General features: G+C 45.1%; 1 protein-coding gene across 9 annotated transcripts in view; it reads right to left on the bottom strand.

Moving 5' to 3' along the window:
• Window positions 1–19,423, bottom strand: part of CADM1 (cell adhesion molecule 1) — a 170,520-nt gene that overhangs the window by 42,717 nt on the left and 108,380 nt on the right. For all 9 annotated transcript variants that reach the window (XM_049799352.1, XM_049799353.1, XM_049799360.1 and 6 more), the window contains exons 2-5: window positions 11,635–11,781; window positions 10,365–10,517; window positions 6,622–6,759; window positions 4,634–4,789 (exon numbers count right to left, since the gene is read on the bottom strand). In XM_049799352.1, the coding sequence (XP_049655309.1) occupies window positions 4,634–4,789; window positions 6,622–6,759; window positions 10,365–10,517; window positions 11,635–11,781 (594 nt within the window). The remainder of the gene's footprint in view (window positions 1–4,633; window positions 4,790–6,621; window positions 6,760–10,364; window positions 10,518–11,634; window positions 11,782–19,423) is intronic.

Genomic DNA, 19,423 nt, shown 5'->3' with positions numbered 1-19,423 from the left:
TTTTGAACATAACTGGGCACAAAAAATTCTCCCATCCTAACAGCAGAGGCCATAACAGATTCCATTGGTGAGGATTTTAAAAGCACACATGTAGATATTATAAAAATGAATGTGCAATGAATTATAACTTTGAAAAGCAAGAAAAACCAGCCCAGAGAAAATGCCAAATCAAGCCTTCGACACTTTCACTTCCAGTATCACATAATGAGATAAGGAAAAGTACCACAAAGGCTGAACTTAAATGCCTCCGAGAATATCTGGTTCCATTCAATTCCTTAATGATATTTTAATGCATTTTGTTGCTTCATTTCCTTTCTAAAATTACACTCAATGCGCTGGTCTTCCAGCCCTCATTGACGGATCTGAATCACAAAAAGAAAGCAACTCCAGCCAGAATCAGGGGATATTTTCAAGCCAATACCGTGCAACATATTGTGGCCACTCATTGCACAGGGTTGTATGTTCACTGGCGTGGCTATTAATCATGCATGAAAGTGTTATCGTTACTGTGAGTACATGGCACCATTTGTCAAACTCTGTTTGCTTTTGAGAAGCATTACCAGGAGGGATTCATACATATTACAGAGTGCTTGTTTGCAGAGATTTCTTTTAATGACATACCCTACATTCACGTGGAAGAGTTTATCTCAAAACTTCATGAAGGGTCAGGCTGTGCCACGTTATACATGCAACCAAGAGCTTACTCCATGAGTAGAACAAGTTAATACCTGTCACGAACCTGTCTTACTCGCCTTTTTGCTGACTACAGCAAAGCAATCGTTCCTCCCAGTACCCACGCTGTGAACTTGCCAGTTATTTTTAAAGCTTAGCTTAGGGTATAGTAACAAGCGATCGGTATGTATTATGACAGTTTATCAGATAATGCAGTATGCCTATTATTTTGCTGTAGCAGAAACATCCCCCACACAAGAGGAGGAGCGAGAGACCCAGTCCTCCCTCTCAATCAGAGACGCGACAGTCTCGGCACCTGAGACGATGCTTGGAAACAACCAGGGAGAGAACAAGGCAGCGGCAAGAAAATTCAGGTGTAGCACAGTGAACAGTTGCCTTATTAAATCTTGGCTGAGGCGACAGAAGGTTCGGTGCTGCACGTGCGTGGGGTACGCCGGTGCTGCAAGGTTAACCATTACGATGAACCCCGCACTTTCACCCTGTGAAGAGTCTGAAATTGCTTGGCCTGTCCCCCTCCAAGAGCACTGCCTGCTTGCTTCCTCCTGGCTGAGGAAGGCTGGAACAACCCCAGCCTGGGGGGAAGGAGGCCAACAGCCATTTAGAAACATCTTACTGAAGGGACTGAGAAACTTTAACAACCCCAAAGTCTGCAATTTTCTCTGAACTACAACACAGAAGACAATGTTCAAATGAATTGTTTTTTAAAACAGAGTGAAGTGGGTCATTTTGCAGACTTAAATTTCTGCACCTTCCTTCCTTTTTTTCGCAGGGGAGAACATGTCAATAAAATAAATACACATTTTGGGCAACACCTCCAAATAAGCCGAAGTACAAACGCTCCAGATTGTCAGGGACACTTAAGGTCCTCACCTACCAAAAGGCATTTGACATAGCCAGCTTTAAGAAAATCACCTTAAAAGGAGAAAAGGTAAACAGTTTGGAGGGAGAATGAAGGAACCCCGGGGAAAGAAATGCCTTCGTCCTCCTCTCTGCCACCCACCATCCTGAACCCGCACCCTGCCTGCGCCCCAGCTCTCCTAGGGGAGCCTTACAAAAACCACCACTGCAGCCCCAAAGCAGCGTGCGAGGAGCGGTGGCTGCATGTTCTTCTTGGAAAACGGCTGGGCTAACCGTATGGAGGGTAACCTTGGAGGACACCTCTTTTTGTTGCAAGCTCGCTCGCCTCCAAGGGCACAAACTACATGTGGCTCGGGGTCTGTTCCCTTTTGCAGGCTGCATTTGGAATAGTTTCCCGTGATGATAGATGTCCCACCCCTCCCTTCCGCACTTAGCAAACTGTGCAGGCTTTTTGTTTTCTACTTCTTTTTTCCTTGAAAAAAACCCCACAACTTTTGAGGTGCATCTTAAGAAAAATTATCTCTCTGTACTCTGAAATTTAGTCAGACAAAAAATACCTCATTATCTGAGAAGGCTCCATTCATCATCCTCCTGTCCTTCCCCAACGCATTTCATGCTCGAGTTGGATATAGTAAGTGCAGAGAAATACAACATCTGCTGAGAAAAAGATTTTCCTGTGTCCTGTTGATGTTCCAAAGAGGCGGATCTGCTGAGCCCTCGCTGGGAACGGGAAGTACTTACAGGGAGAGAATGGACAAGCAGAGACTTGAGCAAGCAACACAGCTAACTGATCTAGAGCAACACCTCTCCGGCTGCAAGAAAAGCAGTGACCACCTCCCGCGCGAGCACAGGACGAGCAGCGAGTGCTGATCGCCACCACTTTGGAGATTCGGCAGCTGGCATGCCTGCAAGGTAACGTTGTGGTCAGTGGAAGTGCCCCAACAGCAGTCTGGAGGAGTCCTTCCCTCTGACTGCAAACTCCGTAATCTAGAAAAGCAACTGAGAACATATCAATTAGGCCTGACTGTAGGAGTCCATGTTTCCCAAACAGCCAAGCCCACGTCCGCAGGAGCTCTTATCAAGTTGCCTGTCCATGAAGACAAGAGGATCTTCCTCCTGCTCATGCTCTCCCATCGGCCACGAGGTCATCAGTTTGAAGCAGGGGAAGCTCAAGGGTAAAAGTTTGCTCTGCAACTGCCTTTTCTACCCCGTGTTCAGGTCCAACAGCAGGTCTTAAATGCAAATGTCTGGACGCACTCCAGCACATGAAGACCCGAAGCCACTAATTGCCGAGAGCCGCAAGGTTATGATGCATGACATGTTCTTCTGCTGGTACTCTTCTCTCTAGCCATCTGCTGCTGCCCACTGAAGGAACTGACTGGCCTAACATGGGTCAAGCCCCCATATATAAATGTAATTACTTTTAACAAGCTCAGAGTTTAATCTAGACCAGAACATAAAACCAAACTGGCCCCAAAGCCCTTTCCTTGCGCATCCCTCTTCCCTTCCGAGGAGGCTCCGTGCTAGCTCCATTCCAACAAAGAGCTCCAGAATAACCCAAGGGGACACCAAGATCAGTGCTAAGGGCAGAAACCTGTGCAACGGATGCCACAAGAGCCTCCAGCGTGTTAGCCAAAGGTTGCATGCGTCCTGCAGGACATTCAGATTGCTGCAGTTCATGTGTGCTTTGCCTTCATTGCAGGGGGAATCCTGTAAAGGCTGCAAATGAAAGTAGTCAGGAAGGGATTTATTTGAGGAAGAATGAAAAAAATGTTGATTTTTTGCAGAAACAGGGCCGTCTCCTACCCCATCGAACAATCAGGATGCCAGAGGAATTTCTGAAAGGAAGCCTGAAGGTAATCTCATGCCATTTCAACCAAGGGGAAGAAACCCAGTAAGTTTTCAATACCTCTGCGTAATAGGGGAGATGCTTCCCCCCTCCCCCGTTAAGTATTTGATCAAGCCTCACAAAGGTGCTAATGTATTATTAAAGCTAATGGAGCTCTACAAGAAATGTTAATGGACATGAAGTTTGCATAAATGAATTACACATTAGCACAGTCGCAAGAAATCTAGTATCTGCCCATTTAGGTAGTATCTGATCAATTCTGTTTTCCTCATTACAGGAACATTACTTCCCACTAGTTTCAGAGATATGAGAATTGTAACCAAGATGTTCATAATGAAACTACATAATGAAGCAGATGAAATAAATTAATACAAAACTTCCTCTTCTCCTTTTAATGTAATGTTATAGTTGAAGTGAATCTACAAAAACAAGCGCTTTCAATCATCCTAGCACCCTGGTTTCCTGGGGCACCCCAGCCTTGCCGTGAGGACTGTCTGACTTTGCTTTTGGGAACCATTTACTCAGTAGAGGTATGCGTATGCAGCAGCTCCAGTAGCTCTGTCATCTTCACCAGCTGCAAGTCAGGCATGGCTGCGTTTGGGACCACAGGTATTTCCAGGTACCTGCTCATAAACCTTGTTCATGTCATACACAGTGGAGCACTTACTAAACAAAGTGAAAAGCATTATTAACACTGAACATGTTAGGAGCATTATAGAAAATAGGTTGGCCTTAATCAGTGGTGTTACTACACAATCCGTGTTACTCTAATTTATAAAACCAGCTGTTGCTGTATGTTCACAATGCACAATACTGAGTTCCTTTTGCACAGTACCAAGTTTTTGCCAGCAGAGCCGCAACGGTGGCCAGTCGCTTTGATGTGGTAGTAGAGGAGTGCTTTTCAAAGAGTTAAGTAGGTTGCTAAGAGAAAAATGCTCAGATTTAATCTGTTCTGACAATTATAAAGCCCAGCCAGGAACCCTTGATGGTGCAAATTCTATGTAGAGAAAGGTATTTCTTAAGAGAATGAAAGTATGTGTTTATCATATCGCCAAAGGGCTAGGAAAAATCGTGGCTTCACCCATGAAGTAGTACCCAACATTTTGATTTCAATTTTTAACTAACAGGACATAAACCTCACCTACACTGTAATTTCATCGCATAGTTAATAGTTCCTGAACTCCTCAGTGAGCAATTTCATACGTCAAAGGAATTAAAAGTTCTGCTACTCACACATGACTTCTAGGTAACGCTGTGTCTGCAAGTCTTTGACAGCAGGGTGATCCACCAAGCAGATGACAGGGACCCCATCGTCCTCCCGTCCCACCTTCAGCAACAGCTGACTGGTCACCGTGTACATGTCGGACCACTGTTCCACTTCTGACTTGCCTGCCGGGGAGAGGACAGCGAGAGCAGAGTGTGATCATGGGAGGGAATGTCTGCTGCACCCACGTCACCTCCCTCCTTTCCATGCCCAGGTGACACGTCCCCTTTGGATAACCATCCTCCCTCTGCAGCCACTGAGGTTTAGGGGAGGTGGGTGTAGTCACGCACCTCACTGGGAGGTCACTGCCAATTGAAGTCCATGCTACGCTACCGTAACGATTAACAATCCCCTTCCACTGTCCCCAAATCCCCAAACTCTGAAATCGATGAGCTACAAATCCCCTCCCACTCTTGAATCAACAATTAGCTAGGAAAGTGATTAAACAGATTAACTTCATTAAAAGTAGTATTGATAGGCGGAAGCATTTCAGCAGTGCTCCATGTGAAGGAGAGAATAGCAGCGGTGGTTGGAGCAAAGCACAGTTCAGGACTGGCTGCCTGGTGGATGCCATAACACGTGACACAGAAACAAGGAGGAAGACAAGATAGGAGAAAAAGGATTTTTCTGGGAACTCAGTGAGTGCTTGCTGATAACGCACCTCCACTTTGTTTTCAAGTGGCTTTTTACTTAAGAATTCACAGTCAAAACATTAAGAGTAACTTTTGTAGCAGAGGTCTTTCAAACCCAAAATATTTCAGTATAATATACTAAAGTGAAACAGAGGACAGCTGCAGAAAGTGACACCCCTTGATATTTAGAGGAAAGGCTTTCTGATCAGCAAAGCCACGCTTTCCCACTATTCACAACCCGCAACCAAGTATTTCAGTTTCCCTACTTCTGTTTTTAAAAAAAATAAATCCAAAGAATCATCAGGGTGAGCTGGTATTGCAAGAAGCTACTGCTCAGCTGAGCAGTCTTCAAAGAGAAAGGAAAGCTGGGATTCAATTGCCAACAGAAGAAGAAAACTCCATCAAGAAGCTGGACAGGTCAAGCACGAAGGGTCAAATACTACAGCACTGCTGCCCAGCAGAATGGGGAAGGAACCCCAGAAAGGGATCACTGGAAGATCTGCACGTCGCATCGACAACTGGCACTGGGAATCAGTGGGGCACCACTTCGCATGGCAGCAGGTCTGCATTCCACCTTTATCAGCATACCCTCAGCATGCATCTTGCTTGGATGCTCGTAGGTGTTGGACTTAAAGAGAGGATTTTATCTTGCCCTTGTAGGGGGGTGGGTTTGACGTAATGAGTCTGGACTTCTGCAGAGAGCCTTTCGGTGTCTCAGACTGGGTAAAGCACAAAGGTGTTGTCAACCAGGCTCACATCTACACACAGACTTAAACGAACAGCACGTCACATGCAATCAGAGTCAGTGACTCGAATGTGCAAATACTGGGAGCAACCAGACTTCAGGGAGTCGGAGAAACCCATCTTGTATGAATATTCAACTGAACACAGAGAAAACGCTCTATAAACAAGAGAGCTAGATGTGAAGGTGACTTGAAAATCTTTACGGCCCAAAGCACAGATGATCCTACTCGTACCTAAAACGGGGCAGAAAGCTACATAAACCGCCGCAGGAATAAATTCAATGCACAGCTTTAGGGCTCCTCAAGGTCACCTGCAGTTACAAAAAGATTCCAGAACCCTGTACTCGAGCCTGGCAGGTAGGCAGAGGACCAAATAGAGCTCAGCCCTTCTGTGTTGGAGAATAATCTGTCTGCCCACATATGCCTTTGTTCCCGAGCTGGCGTTCAAAGCAGCTCGCTCTACTTTTTTTTCCTTTCAATTTTTTATTCTCCCCCCCCCCTAAACTGGCAGCAGAGAACCCAGCATTACATAAATCATTTCAGCTATCCGAAAAATGCAAGTGACTGAGAAGATACATCTACCTGTTAGCTCTTTGTTTCCTTTGAACCATCTGATGGTGGTGGCTGGTCTGCTGGCCATGGCAGTGCAGTTCAGCTCAATCTCTTCTCCCTCAACGGCGATTTCTTTCTGGATATCAATTACCAAATTGCGTGGTGGGACTATAACGAAAAAACCAACACAACACACACTTGATGAAAAAACATTTTTCGATCACTAACACAAGATAAAACCTTCAGGAAAATCCGTAAAATCTACTAGACGAAACTAGCCACCAGCATTTATTTGATCTTCCCATCGATCAAATCCTTTGATAGGCAGTTTCACAGTAATTGGAGTAAGCACTCTCACTCTCCACTTAATAATCATTGTAGTTTTGCAAATTATTACTTATCAAATTTGTAACTTTCTGTTCTCTCTCCCAGGCAGGCACCATTCCAGGGAAGAGCTTTAGTCTTCTGCGCTACTCGGTTGTGTGTGTTGCTATTTAAAAATACAGCTTGACTCCGTGCACGTTTCTTGGCTGCTGCTGACAAGAAGAGGAAACACAAAAGCTGACATTTGGAAGTGTATTACTTACCATGCCTCTAACCTCGCAAGGCAATTTTTCTCTCCTGCTGTTCAGCTTCAAGCCTCAGCCGCAAGGAGCGGAAGCAGGCCAGCAAACATCAAGCTCATTTAAGACGCTCAAAAAGCCACTGAGCACAAGCCCAGAGTGGAATGCCTTCACCTCTGGAACAACACTGTGTTGCCCATCACACTGCCATAAACCAAATACAAAACTGCACCAGAGAGAGGAGAGAGCCAGCTCTGCGCCTGGTGACAGGCACCTGCATTATGGGGCAATTCCTTGAGGATGGTCATTTGCTGTTTTCCCTAGACACATATCTTCCTATCAAACAGAAAGCTAGAAGACTATATATACTCAATGAAAAACAATCCCGTAATATTCAGAAACAGGCTAGCACTACAGGGGGACAACCCCCACTGCAGCACAACCCAGCGATGTGACCCAGGCTTAAAAATGATGACACCGACACAAGGAATCTCTTCCCCAGGAATGCACCCATGGCTAGTGAGGCAAAAAACCTGAAAAAAAATGAACATAAAGTGTTCATACAGCACAGAGCTGCAGTTTCAGAAAAATCCCAGAACTTCCAAAGGAAACTCAACCTTGCTGTGATCAATATGATTAAGCAACTGCATAGTTCAAATGTGACTAACACGTTTTTGAGCTAATGAAGAACAAATATGTATAAATACCATCCAGATGATCAAATGGACTAATTAGTCACTTGTGGCTTTTCTCTAAAAAGAACAGAACGGGCTACGTATTTGAAATTTTCACATGTTCCAATTAAGCATGAATAAATCGACATATCCTGTCACAGAAGACATTAAAGTACATGGGAGAGAGGGGGAGAAGCACACTGCTAAAGCAAATGTGAAGCTTTCTCCGAATACAGACTACAAAGAAGGATGCCTTGAAACTTTGCTCCACTCTCCAAAGTGAGTATCATTAGAAGCAGATCAGTAGAACTGCTCTTTGATAGACCTTGAGAGATACCAAAGTCTGAGCGATGACCACGAGATCTTTGGCAGGGAATACATTCCTAGGAGGACCAGCCACATACTGACACAGAAAACCGCTCCTCCGCCCCAGCTCATTTTTAATTCTAATTAGGGCGTCAATAATATGGAAGAGAGGAAAGACACATTATCCTTGGCGTCACGGTACCCGATCTCTCCGTACTACGGCTAGCTAAGATAAAGAATCTCCTCCTCAGGCTTCTAATAATAAACATCGATCGTCCTTGCCTGCCCTGTGGACTAAGGTTTGGCCAGAGCACGCAATGGAAGTGAAGAGAAAACACCCACCGCTTCAGGGATGTTGGGGAAAGGCAGGTACATGCCAGCCATGCTGCAAATCCTTCTCAAAAAGGACTGAAGTATGAGGCAAGAAAACAGACACTTTCCCCTGAATTCTGAAGCACGATTCATGTTTAAAAATAACAACAAAAAACCATAACAAAAAACTGTATTTTGTCTCCCACTCAAAAGACATGCAGTACTGGCTTACAGGTGAATAAAGGAAGTACTATTATTTCAAACGCCTTCTTAGCATTGTTAGCAGTGAAATGAAATCCAACGAACTGTGTTTGTGTGTGTATGATTAGAGAGAAGAGCTGGAAGAGAGCTATGAATACTGGAAAGTGCACTAAAACTTTGAAGATGTTGATAAACGTAATAGCTATAGTAGAACTGCTTATAAACATTATTTAAACAACGTATAAAACCCTAAGAACCAAATCTCATTAAATAAAAGAAGGAAGATTGAAACTAATCAGTGAGTGAGATCTTACATTAAGTCACCCTCCGTGATTCAGGTTCTCCTATTAATAGAGTCTTAAAAGCTGCTGCTAATCTGTAGAAACAGCTCTAATAGCACAAGCTGCTATTATTGGTAACCACATCGGTCTTGCGGCTGCACGTGCACTGCAGTCTTGCAAAACCCGAGGGAGTGACAGAAAGGCAAGAGCTCAGCGGGGCTGTGCGTGAGCGTATTTCGGGCGGGGGGGCAGAGGGGAGGGGGCAGAATTAATTTCAGCTCTGCAAATAGCCGTTACTAAGCAAATGAGCAAACCTGTGATGTCAAATGAGAGCTCTTACAGTCTTTCACATGTGAAACAAATTTTTGCAAAATTAATAGGAAGCTATCACTTTCCATTAGTCAAACTCAAGATTTCTCTGAATATGTAAGTCAGCTGACAAACATGCAGAAACTTACACATCTTCACAATGGCATGAGGTTCACCAGTGATGCCATTAGTAATATTTGCCCTTAAGGAATATCATAGATGGGCAAAGAGGCTGTCATTCATCATTAAAATGTAATCTCTCAAATCCCCAAGTTTTGGAAAAAAAGATTCAGCATGTGATCAGAGTAGTCTGATTATGGAAAACACAAAATTCATAAACTGAACAGTTCTACCATGCTATGAAGCATTCATGTTAATTTGTTTTCCCTCTGCATATCAGATAATTACTGAAAGATGTTTTCTACAGCTTTTACTTTCTGGCTGACTTTCTTGCTTCACTGAATGAGACGCAACCACTGCCACTTATCTTCCCTTCTTCCTAAGAAACGTGCCTTCTCTCGCCCTAAAGAAAACAGGTCTGAGACGGAGGAGGGCTGGTCTTGCACAGCTCCCGCCGTTCTGCCAAGCCTTGGGCTGGACAGACACTCCTTCCAGGACATTAGCAGATCCAGACTTGCCCTAAAAGCCTTTCCAAGCGACCCGCCCAAGTAAAAGAGAGCCTTGGAAGTGGAGAACACCTCACGCTTACACATCTGCTTATTAGATGAAGCCAAAAATTGCCTGCGAACAAGAAGGGGAAGACCCAAGAATCATACTAAATATGATGTAACCTACAAAGAGAGGCTCAGGGATGCCTTGCAAGAGAGGAAGGCGAGGCAAGGAGTCTGGCATGCCACTGGACAACCCACTTGGTATCTGCTGGCAACCCTCGAAAATCTTGTGTCTGCAGGCTCGAGTCCTAAGCTGCTTTGAGCTACTGAAGAGCTGAGCTGGCCTCCAGTGGGAGAGCACTCGGCGTTCAAACCCTTGCCGTGCTTCATCACTGGAGAGCTGTGGCTCTCTCTGGGTGGCTGGAGCTCCCCGAATACCACACGGAGCCCCGTCCTGCTAACCCTGTGTGTCCAGGGATTACAAAAGGCCACCACGAGCACCTCTTCGGTCCTTACCGAGCACTGTAATCGTGGTATAGATTTCCTGGGGGGGGTCAGTGTAGAGCTGGCAGAAGTACCTTCCTTCATCAGAAATGGAGACGTTTGTCAGGGACACTCGGAGCTCGCTGTTGGAGAAGTTCACCAGCTGGAACCTGCTGTCCTTCAGTGCTGCGGAGCAAGCACACGTTAGTGACTGCCGTGAGATGCAGCGTCCCCCTCTCACCGCACAACAAAGTCAAAGGTCTACAAAAATAGCAGTAGCATCTAGACAAGCACCCCACGGGTTCCTGACTGCAGCTTCCGTCCCGCTTCTTACCTTTATGTCTGGACCTGTAAAATATTTCTGTTCTCAGATCAGTATAAAGAATCAACAGAAGCAAATCCATGGGCACAGTATCAAATCTTTGGACACGGTTTTATTATCAGATGGCTTAGGGATGTGTAGGTAAAGTGCCTACTGTGAAAATAAGCAGTAAGCTGATCCGTGCCTGACTGTACGCAGTCAGTGGACGAGGGACAGTGTGACAGATAAAAGAATTGGGAAAAGTATAGTTTAAAAGTTGTTTCCTGACCACAGTAAATGGCTGCCTCAATTACTCTAAGAATTTGGAAACTGAGCATTTTCAATCTTACCAGCCAAACACAAGGGCCTTGAATAGCAGCACAAGCAGAGGGAGCGAGCCAGTCCCAGCATGTGCACATCGTTAGATCACACAACGCCTCAGAAGAGAACATGGTTTGTCGTGCGTTTCCACAGTGCTGGGCACAACGTAGCACTGCGTCCCGTCCCCGCAGTGACATTAACGCAGGCAATTTAAAGCATTTCACTGCAGCTACCATGCTCCGTGGCATTGTTGCAACAGGAAACAAAGCCAGACTCATTCGCTGGAGATTTTGCTTTGGTTATAAAGAGGCATAGATCATCTTGAAATTTTCAGTCTTTGAAGCAAACAGATTGCCTCTGAGAACATTGCACTGTCTCGGCATTGCCCTATTCAATTTGTTTGTGTCAGCTAAATATTTGGCACTCAATTGCAATTCACCCTGAATTACTACAATCAATTCCTATTGCAAAGTAAGATGGTCTGACTTTTAAAGGGGACCATCAAGGTTTCCATTAAGGAGAAAGATTATGATCGCCTGTCTCACGTACCCTCTAAAGAACTGACTAAACTTTTAAGTGTCTAGCATTGCATTAGAAGAAGAGATCTCCACAAATGCTTTCTCCCGAGCGCAAGCGAGGCGCAGGAAAAGTTGTTATCAAACAAGGAAAGATGCAACTTACGTCTGAAATCTCTGAAATAAATCGTTTGTCTGTTGGGATTCAGAAGCTGAATCACCGAGTCGTCGCTGTTCTTGACACGGCAGCTGATGGTGGCGACGTCTCCCTCCACCACTGTCACATCTTCTGTAACCAAATTCTGACCATCACCTTAAAGAGAGAGCAAAGATGAAATAGCAAAATGAGAAATTATGTCAGCAAGTTTCATTCAGGAACGAAAAGCGCCACCGCACACCTAGCGCTCTTGCAAAACGTGCCCACAGGCCAACCCATGGGCCGCTCTGCCAACATGACCTTGGATTTTTAACTGACCAGCCCAGCTGAGGAAGAACTTGTCTTTTCTGCAGGGGGCACCTTGAGCAGGCAGTGGAGGAGTACCAGCCAAAGAACCCCTGACCCTGGGTCCTCCAGCCAGCTGGGGTTATACGGAACCGGGACCCTCAGCCTTTTATCTGTCCCCCATCCCCCCCTGCCCCATCCAGTAACTAAGCAAACAGACCTTGCACAGTTGGGTTTTGCTGGGGCTGGTATTAATTTCACTGAACAGATACCATTACCTGCATGACCAACACTCAAACAAGCAATGCTGGGGAATACAAATACGGATCTCACCCCCTGAACTGTACTGGCCACCACTAAACTGAAGAGGAGTAATTGGAAAGGAGCTCTACGATGGGCACAGGGGAAAAAGGACTACTGTACGGCTAACCGTTTGTAAAACGACCGCTGTATGGCCTCATCAAGGAGCATGCTTTTTACTGCAAAGAAGCCATTTTATCCCAGCACATCCTCTCTGCTGTGTTTGGAAGTGTGACCAAAGGCAGAGGACAAGGGAAAGATCTCCCCGGACACCACACGCCCCTCCGTGCTTTAATCTTCGCACCAGCCTGAGGGGTGCGAGTTCCAGGCCACGCACATGGGAATGGCAGAAATTCGCTTCCTCTCTCAACAGATGAATTTTGTTAAATTACCTTGAAAGAACAATTCACTGTAAGAAGCACTTATCCTTTGACTCGAGCAGATAGACTTTAGGGAGCCAGTTTTTACTCGCTCTGTGTAATCAGTAGGCACTATTAATGTCCAGAGGCAGGAAAAAAAGAATTCGATGCAATTATGCTGTGGGAGCCTTGTAATCATTTACAGGTCATCACCTCAAAAACTCTTCTCCTAATGAATCGAATCATTACATCACATGCACGCTGAGAAATCTGCTTCACGTGTTAAAGAATGCAGGGGATGAGAATTTGAAAAAAAGCACTTTGTGTTTCAATTTTTCCAAAACTACCGGGAATCTCGTCAAGACTGGAAAGCGAGCTGGAGGAGCACAGGGCCAAGGCAGGACCAGGAACACCACGCAAGAGAGGGACTCCAGCCAGGGGAATGCTAACTGGAGTCCCTTTTGGTAATGACTTAGGTCTGCTCACAAACTCCACGGGCATTACAGACCAGGAGGCAAAGCAAAGTTGGAGAAATTTTGGAACTTTGATCACCAGTTGGCCAAAGGAAGTGAGGGTACGCAGACACCCGGCCAAGGGCTGGATGGCCAGGAGAAGCCCTCTGCCGATTAGCAGCTGTCTTGGCACAGCTCCCAGTTTAGCCATGAAAAACACAAAAATGCAAGGTTTTGATAAAGTTTGCACCAGCAAATCTGGGGATGTTACTGATACTCTAGTTTTTCTCTCGTCCTGCACTCTCTCCCTTTTTCTTTCTTTCTGGCTTGCATTTCTCTTTTGACATGCCTGGGAAATGAAGGTTTGACAAAAAGTTTGCATCGTTTGGCAGGAAGGAGATCGATAAATCGTCAGACACCTTTCCATGCTGGATGGCACTGAGTTGAAGCCTGGGCACATTTTTCTGCCCTCTTGGTATAAATGTCATTTCTCCAGATTGACAAACTTTAAGCAGCAGTGGGAAAAGTTGTTACCGAATGGAGTAACATCCGTACCTTCTGCACTCGGGGCCCAGGCCCCAGACCCCTCACCAATGTACCGACAGCACAGACCCCAAAGGCTCTCAAAGGAATACGCATCAACTGCCCGCACTGCATCTTGCCTCGCTAACAACAAACCACGGACGCGTCACAGCAGCGCAGAACTGATCCTTAACAGCTGCAGTCAGGCTCCAGCGTGAATGACATTCAAATATCTCAAAAGCAGTGCAAGCAGAAATATTAAGCGTTACTAACTGCTTCTGGGGAATAATTTTATCAAACCCATTCAAAACAAGGTTCTTGCACAAGGATCAGCTTGATATGTTCTCATAAACGCAATACTCCCTACAAATCATTAACAAAGCTATTAAGATTCGATTTCCATCTAAGCAATTATTGCTAGCATATTTTTTTACATTTACTTTAAAAGACTCAATCCTATTTTCAATTCATTAAACTGTTCCTTGCATTTACTGAATTTTACATCGGCTTAGAAGCCTATTTGAATTAATAAGAATTACAGTAGAAGTAATTTAGAAATAAATTATTTGAAGTTCAAGCCACTGAAGCTTTTCATGCCGGGATGCTGCTACATTAAGCCTGCTGACTGATGGCTTTAGAAGTCCAGCATCTTGGTCCAGGCTGGCATCAGGATCCCTCCCAAGAAGGCATTTATTCTCCCTGAGGGCCTGGGGTTAACGACAGGCAGGGTGCACGTAAGGACACGCCAAATCCATGGCCCGAAGCAGCCAGCATCTCCAGCCTCACAGACTTGGCGTATTTATTCTGAATCAAAGGGCATCTAATCCGGCCATTGTCTGCAAAGCTCCTCTTGCTCTGCTGACCTGAATTTGCTTGCTTAACTGAAAGCACCAGACCGTACAAGTTAACGCTTTTGGGTATCTGTATTCCTATCTGCTCCCGCTTACCAAGACAAGAATGTTATTTCCGTGAACAGCATCAATTACAAACTCTAAATTAAATAAAACTGCAACGTGAAGTGAGAACTCTTTAGACCCATCTTCAAGTCAACATCTCAGGAAGTTTCTTGGTAAATATTTACTGGCAGTATATAAGTATTTTGAGGAGCATTAAAGTAGACACTTTTACAGCATTACAGAATGTTGTAACAAAAAAGGGAAGCATGGGGAAATGAAGTTTATGGACCCAATGTAGAATCACAGAAGTTGAGAGAAGCAAAGGGAAGCTACTATTGAAAACCACTTTACATCACCTGCCAATTAGCAATACTTTGGGGGAGGCAGGGCCTGAGTAGACCCAATGGGAAAAAAACCCCAACAGAATTATACGGGATAGATTCTCATCTATTACCTGTGAATGGACTATAAAAGCTCGCGTGCGTGGTCCGCATATTAGACAACAGGTCCCTGTTGGTAGGTCCAATACAAAGTAGAAATCCTCTGCCCAGCATTCAATGTGCATAATAGACAGACTCCAAGGCCTGACTTAGAGTCTTGCTCACCTTGATCTTGACTGTTAAGACATTGCTACTGAGGGAGGAAAAAAGGAGGGTGAAAGAAGCCAGCCTCAGAGGACGGGCTTCAGGGAGAACAGCTGTACACATGCAACACATGTGTACGATCTTAATGAGCAAGTAGAATAGCTGAAACAGATATCTGCAATGCAAGGGGAAGGAATGCACGTTTCCTTTGCTACCCAAAGCAACTCTCTGGCCTTGTTTCCTGAATCTCTCTGTGAAATGTGAAAAACGACATCGTATTTTACACTTACTGTGAGGGGGAGTACAGTGGAGGGATGCAACGCTTGAAGAACAGCTTTGGCTAGATCCTGTACAGTTCGGTTTTGCACTTGTCTTTCTGCCTTAGACCACTGCAGTCTTTGCTTTTAAGGCTGCAAAGACAGACATAGATGAGTAAAATGTGTTTCAAACAAGTTCCTCTTAGCTGGGCGCAGCCCAGGGACCTTGGCTTATAGGCAGTGGTCACATTTAAAATCAATTCTTTCTCCACTTGTAGCACACCAGGATAGAGTGAAGCATCAGGGAGAAAAGAGGGAAGGATTAAAAATACGTGCTTGTGAGCACAATTCTTCAATTTCTAACAAAACACAAGCCACAGGTACTCTGTCATGAGCAGCAGCACTGCTAATTCAGTCTACAGGATACTGCCACAAATGCTTTCCAAGAAAGAGTCATTTTCGTGATACCTGAACTATGTAAACCCATAAACTTCAACAAAATTCCTCTTAATAAATTGAGTCAAAGGAAACAAGCCACACGGATACACAAACTATTTGTTCGTGTGCTCGAGGAAAAAAATGACACAATGATCAATCCACAGAATGAATGTAATTTGAATGTCAAAACTCATCTATCAATTGCAGCTACCTAAAAGCAATGTGGTGGTTAAATAACCAGCCAAAGTTGAGATAAACATTGAGCAGGTTTTAGAAACACCTAGCAATCCACCTACTCCAGAAGCTTTGTCTCCTTGCAGTTACTTCTCTTCACTGAGCAGTTTCTATGCTCTCTCCATCCATCACAGAGAGAGCATCCCCTTAAAATAAACATCACGAACTGTCTTTTCAAGAAGACTACAGGAACCAAAGAGACTTTCTGCCATGATCGGATACAGGAGCCTTTCAGAGTAGGAAAAAGATGGAAATCAAATCGCCATTTAATTTTTCTGCAGATTTGCTTCAAGGAGGGAGAAGAGAATTGACAAGGCAGCGCTGGAAGGAGTTGCTGGAGCTCAGTGCATCTGGTCTCAACGTCTTGAGTGACTGTTTTCAAAAGCTACAGTCATCACACTTGAACTTTTGAGAAGAATGGACAATCCATGCTAATTGTGCTGGCAAGAAAAGGCAATTGCTTTTTACAGAGTTAATTTCACGACATCTTTTCACGGGCGAAAGAACGATAGCAATTTTAGATCGGGCTGCCTCCAAAACATATGTACACGTGCAAGCACACGACACGGCTCTCATCACATGCAAACGCTGCTGCAGCCGAACAGGTCCCACCCCAGCGATGAAAAGGATCGAGTCTGGATAGTAATGCTTAAAAAACATGCAGTAAAAACCAGTCTGCATTCCTCAATGTGTATTCGCAGCATATGGAGATAGGGATGTTGTCATCACCTGGCAGAAACAAGCTTATTGTGAAAACCTCAGGGCGAAGGGAAGGCAGGAGAAAAAACAGCCTGCTGCTACTTACAGCCATGCATAATCCCTAACGGAAACCCTCTGAGGCCACGGAGTCCGGAGCCACGCGTGGGCATCTCTGAACATTTCTTCTTTTAATTTGATCCTCACCCTCAGAGGAAAATCTTTTCCACCAAGATTTACAGCTAAAATTTTGAAACAGCAACTTTCTCTTCTACTGAGATCTAATTACCAGTTTTGTGACCCCGAGTCAAGCATCTCTGAGACTTCCCTGCATTCAAGTAGCTCTTATTCCCTCTTCAACGTCTTCTCTGTGGCCAGCAACAGACTCAGCATGGCCGGGATGCAACTCCGCTTCCCATGGCGAAAAGCTCTTCAAAAAAAGTAACGGTGGCAAACCAAGTTCTACAAAAGAAATCTCATTTTCAAGTTTGTTCTGCTGTGCAGGCCTGTCATCTTCAATACACTGCTGTTAGGTTTTGCATGTGAAAATCCCTATTTACCAAGTACCGAGAGCAACAGCTACTTTCCAGCAAGGTGTCGCACTGCAGGCTCACAACCAAACTGAGCAGACCTTGCTCAAGTCACATGAAGGGAAAGGGATATCACAGTTCCACTTCTCTGAAGCAGAGACTACAGCAAGTTGATATGGTAACGCTCACCTTGTACGAGTATTTTTACTTTCAAATGTAACGTATATTATTCTTTCTTTAGCACTACAGCTAGGTTTAAAAGAATTGCTTTGAGAAAGGATGCTGCTGCTGATCCCGTTGATACCAGTGTTGGTATCACCCAACGGTGCTATGGGCATCAGTTCCCATTTAAGGGGGGGGAAAAGGTGGGGTGAGTGCAATTAACATTCACAGAAACTCTTCCCAAAACCTTAGTATTGCAGATCTGGAAAAATACAGGCAGTGCCAATCGCTAATGAAGTGCATTGCCCATGAAGGAGCTACTCCTCGGTGACGTGCAATGCCTCTACTTTCCAAGCAGAGAACAATCCCAGGCAAAGGTTTATCATTTCTCAGAAGAGGAAACTGAAAAAGATGGAGGCACCAGATTGAAGCTTCCCACTCAGTTATCGTCAGAGCTGAGATCGACACTGACCTTGCCACATGTCCCCAAAAAGCCGGGGTGCTAGAGGATGCTTTCTCCTCACTTGCCCTCAGCTGCATTTGTTCCACACTTGGCTGCCTAAAGGTGGGTTGCTTTTTCCCCAGGCTTCACCATCAAACCCAGGGTGAAGAACTTGTGCTCAGTTTTGGACGACCAGTCAGGCAATCCACATGGATCCCCACTGGTGATTCCATAAGCGGGACTGGTGACTGCAAGGCTTCTGCTCTTTGCAGCAAATTTCTGTGAGTTTCCCTGACGTTGTCTGCAGGGACAAAACCACTCCTGCCACTCAGCATCCTCAGCGCCAGCTATTTCATCTTCTTGTCACATGCTTTACGCAACCTCTGTAATCGCAGGGACCTATTTCCCCTCTTTCTCGGTACATATTTTAGCAAGTGCACACACGTGCGAATGCTTTCAGCACCTTTCAGCAGCGACGCACCCAGCGAGGCAGACGACTCCTCTCCCCAGCCCTCACCGAGCTGCAGCTCACACTTCCCTGCTGAATTACTCTCCGCATTTCAGAGAGAACATGCAAGATTGTGCTAAAAATTACTTATTGTGGGGAGCATGTTTACGTTATGAAATATACACTTCAGAAAAATATACTGCAAATTCAAGCGAGTTGTGCACAGCTATTAAATTTGTAGAGAAAGAAATGCTATAGCCACCTTTACGGCTTTTCTTGCTTAAAGAGTAAGAATAAAAGATGACAATAGCTCCGAATTATTGACACCAGAGGCTGTATTTACTTTAAACATTTGTGAATTTCTGCATGATGAAATGGCATTGGGGAATTCTTTCTACTGGTTTGTAACCAAAACTGTACAGAGATGGAAAACTGATGTGAAATACTGCTACAGCAACACAGCTGGCTAGGTACTGATAGCCCAAAGGAAAGCAGCTCCTCTGCTGAATCATGCTCCCCCTGAATTATTAAAAGGCTCGGCATTACTGACTCCAGAGGCTGCCGGGAGCTGGGAGCACCCCGCTTCCGATGGACCCCTCCGGAGAAGAAACCCTCCAAATCCAGGCGTTTTCCAAAATGCTAACTGAAGAGCGCACTGATGGGACATGTCATGTGGGACATCACTCGACAAGAACCAACTACTCAGCCCGCACCCACCTAATGATCGAATTAAAGTATTTCTTTTGAGCTGAAGAATAAAACCCTTTTTGCTACAATGAAAACCTGCGTGCTTTTGGCCAAAAGGTTTTTCAGCCCAGAGTATTTCCTGACTTCCCAGTGTCCATCAGCGCCACTTCGCCCCCACCCCTCCCATTCCTGCCACTACCAGTAACCACATCAGCGCAGATTTATGATCTGTCACCTGTGTTGGGATTAGATGCCGTGCTTGTCTTTCTATTACCCAGATATTGACAGATAAAATTCCATGGCCATACATCGCCTGTCCCTTCAAAGGTTACTGTCAGCAGATGCTGAGGATCAATACCGATCTTCCTTGTCACTGACCTGGGGGGGGCATGGCAAACGAGGCTCCCAGGAACCAAGCAGGGAAGAATTCGGCACAGCTTGCAGCGTTGGTACCCAGTTTTGCGATGAAGCCTGTTGTGCTGCAAATCTCCATTTTTTATTCCACG

Source organism: Accipiter gentilis, chromosome 5 (assembly GCF_929443795.1).
Source record: "Accipiter gentilis chromosome 5, bAccGen1.1, whole genome shotgun sequence".
NCBI lineage: Eukaryota > Metazoa > Chordata > Aves > Accipitriformes > Accipitridae > Astur > Astur gentilis.
Note: the sequence above shows the minus strand (reverse complement) of the source record. Positions and strands in the feature narration are given on the sequence as shown.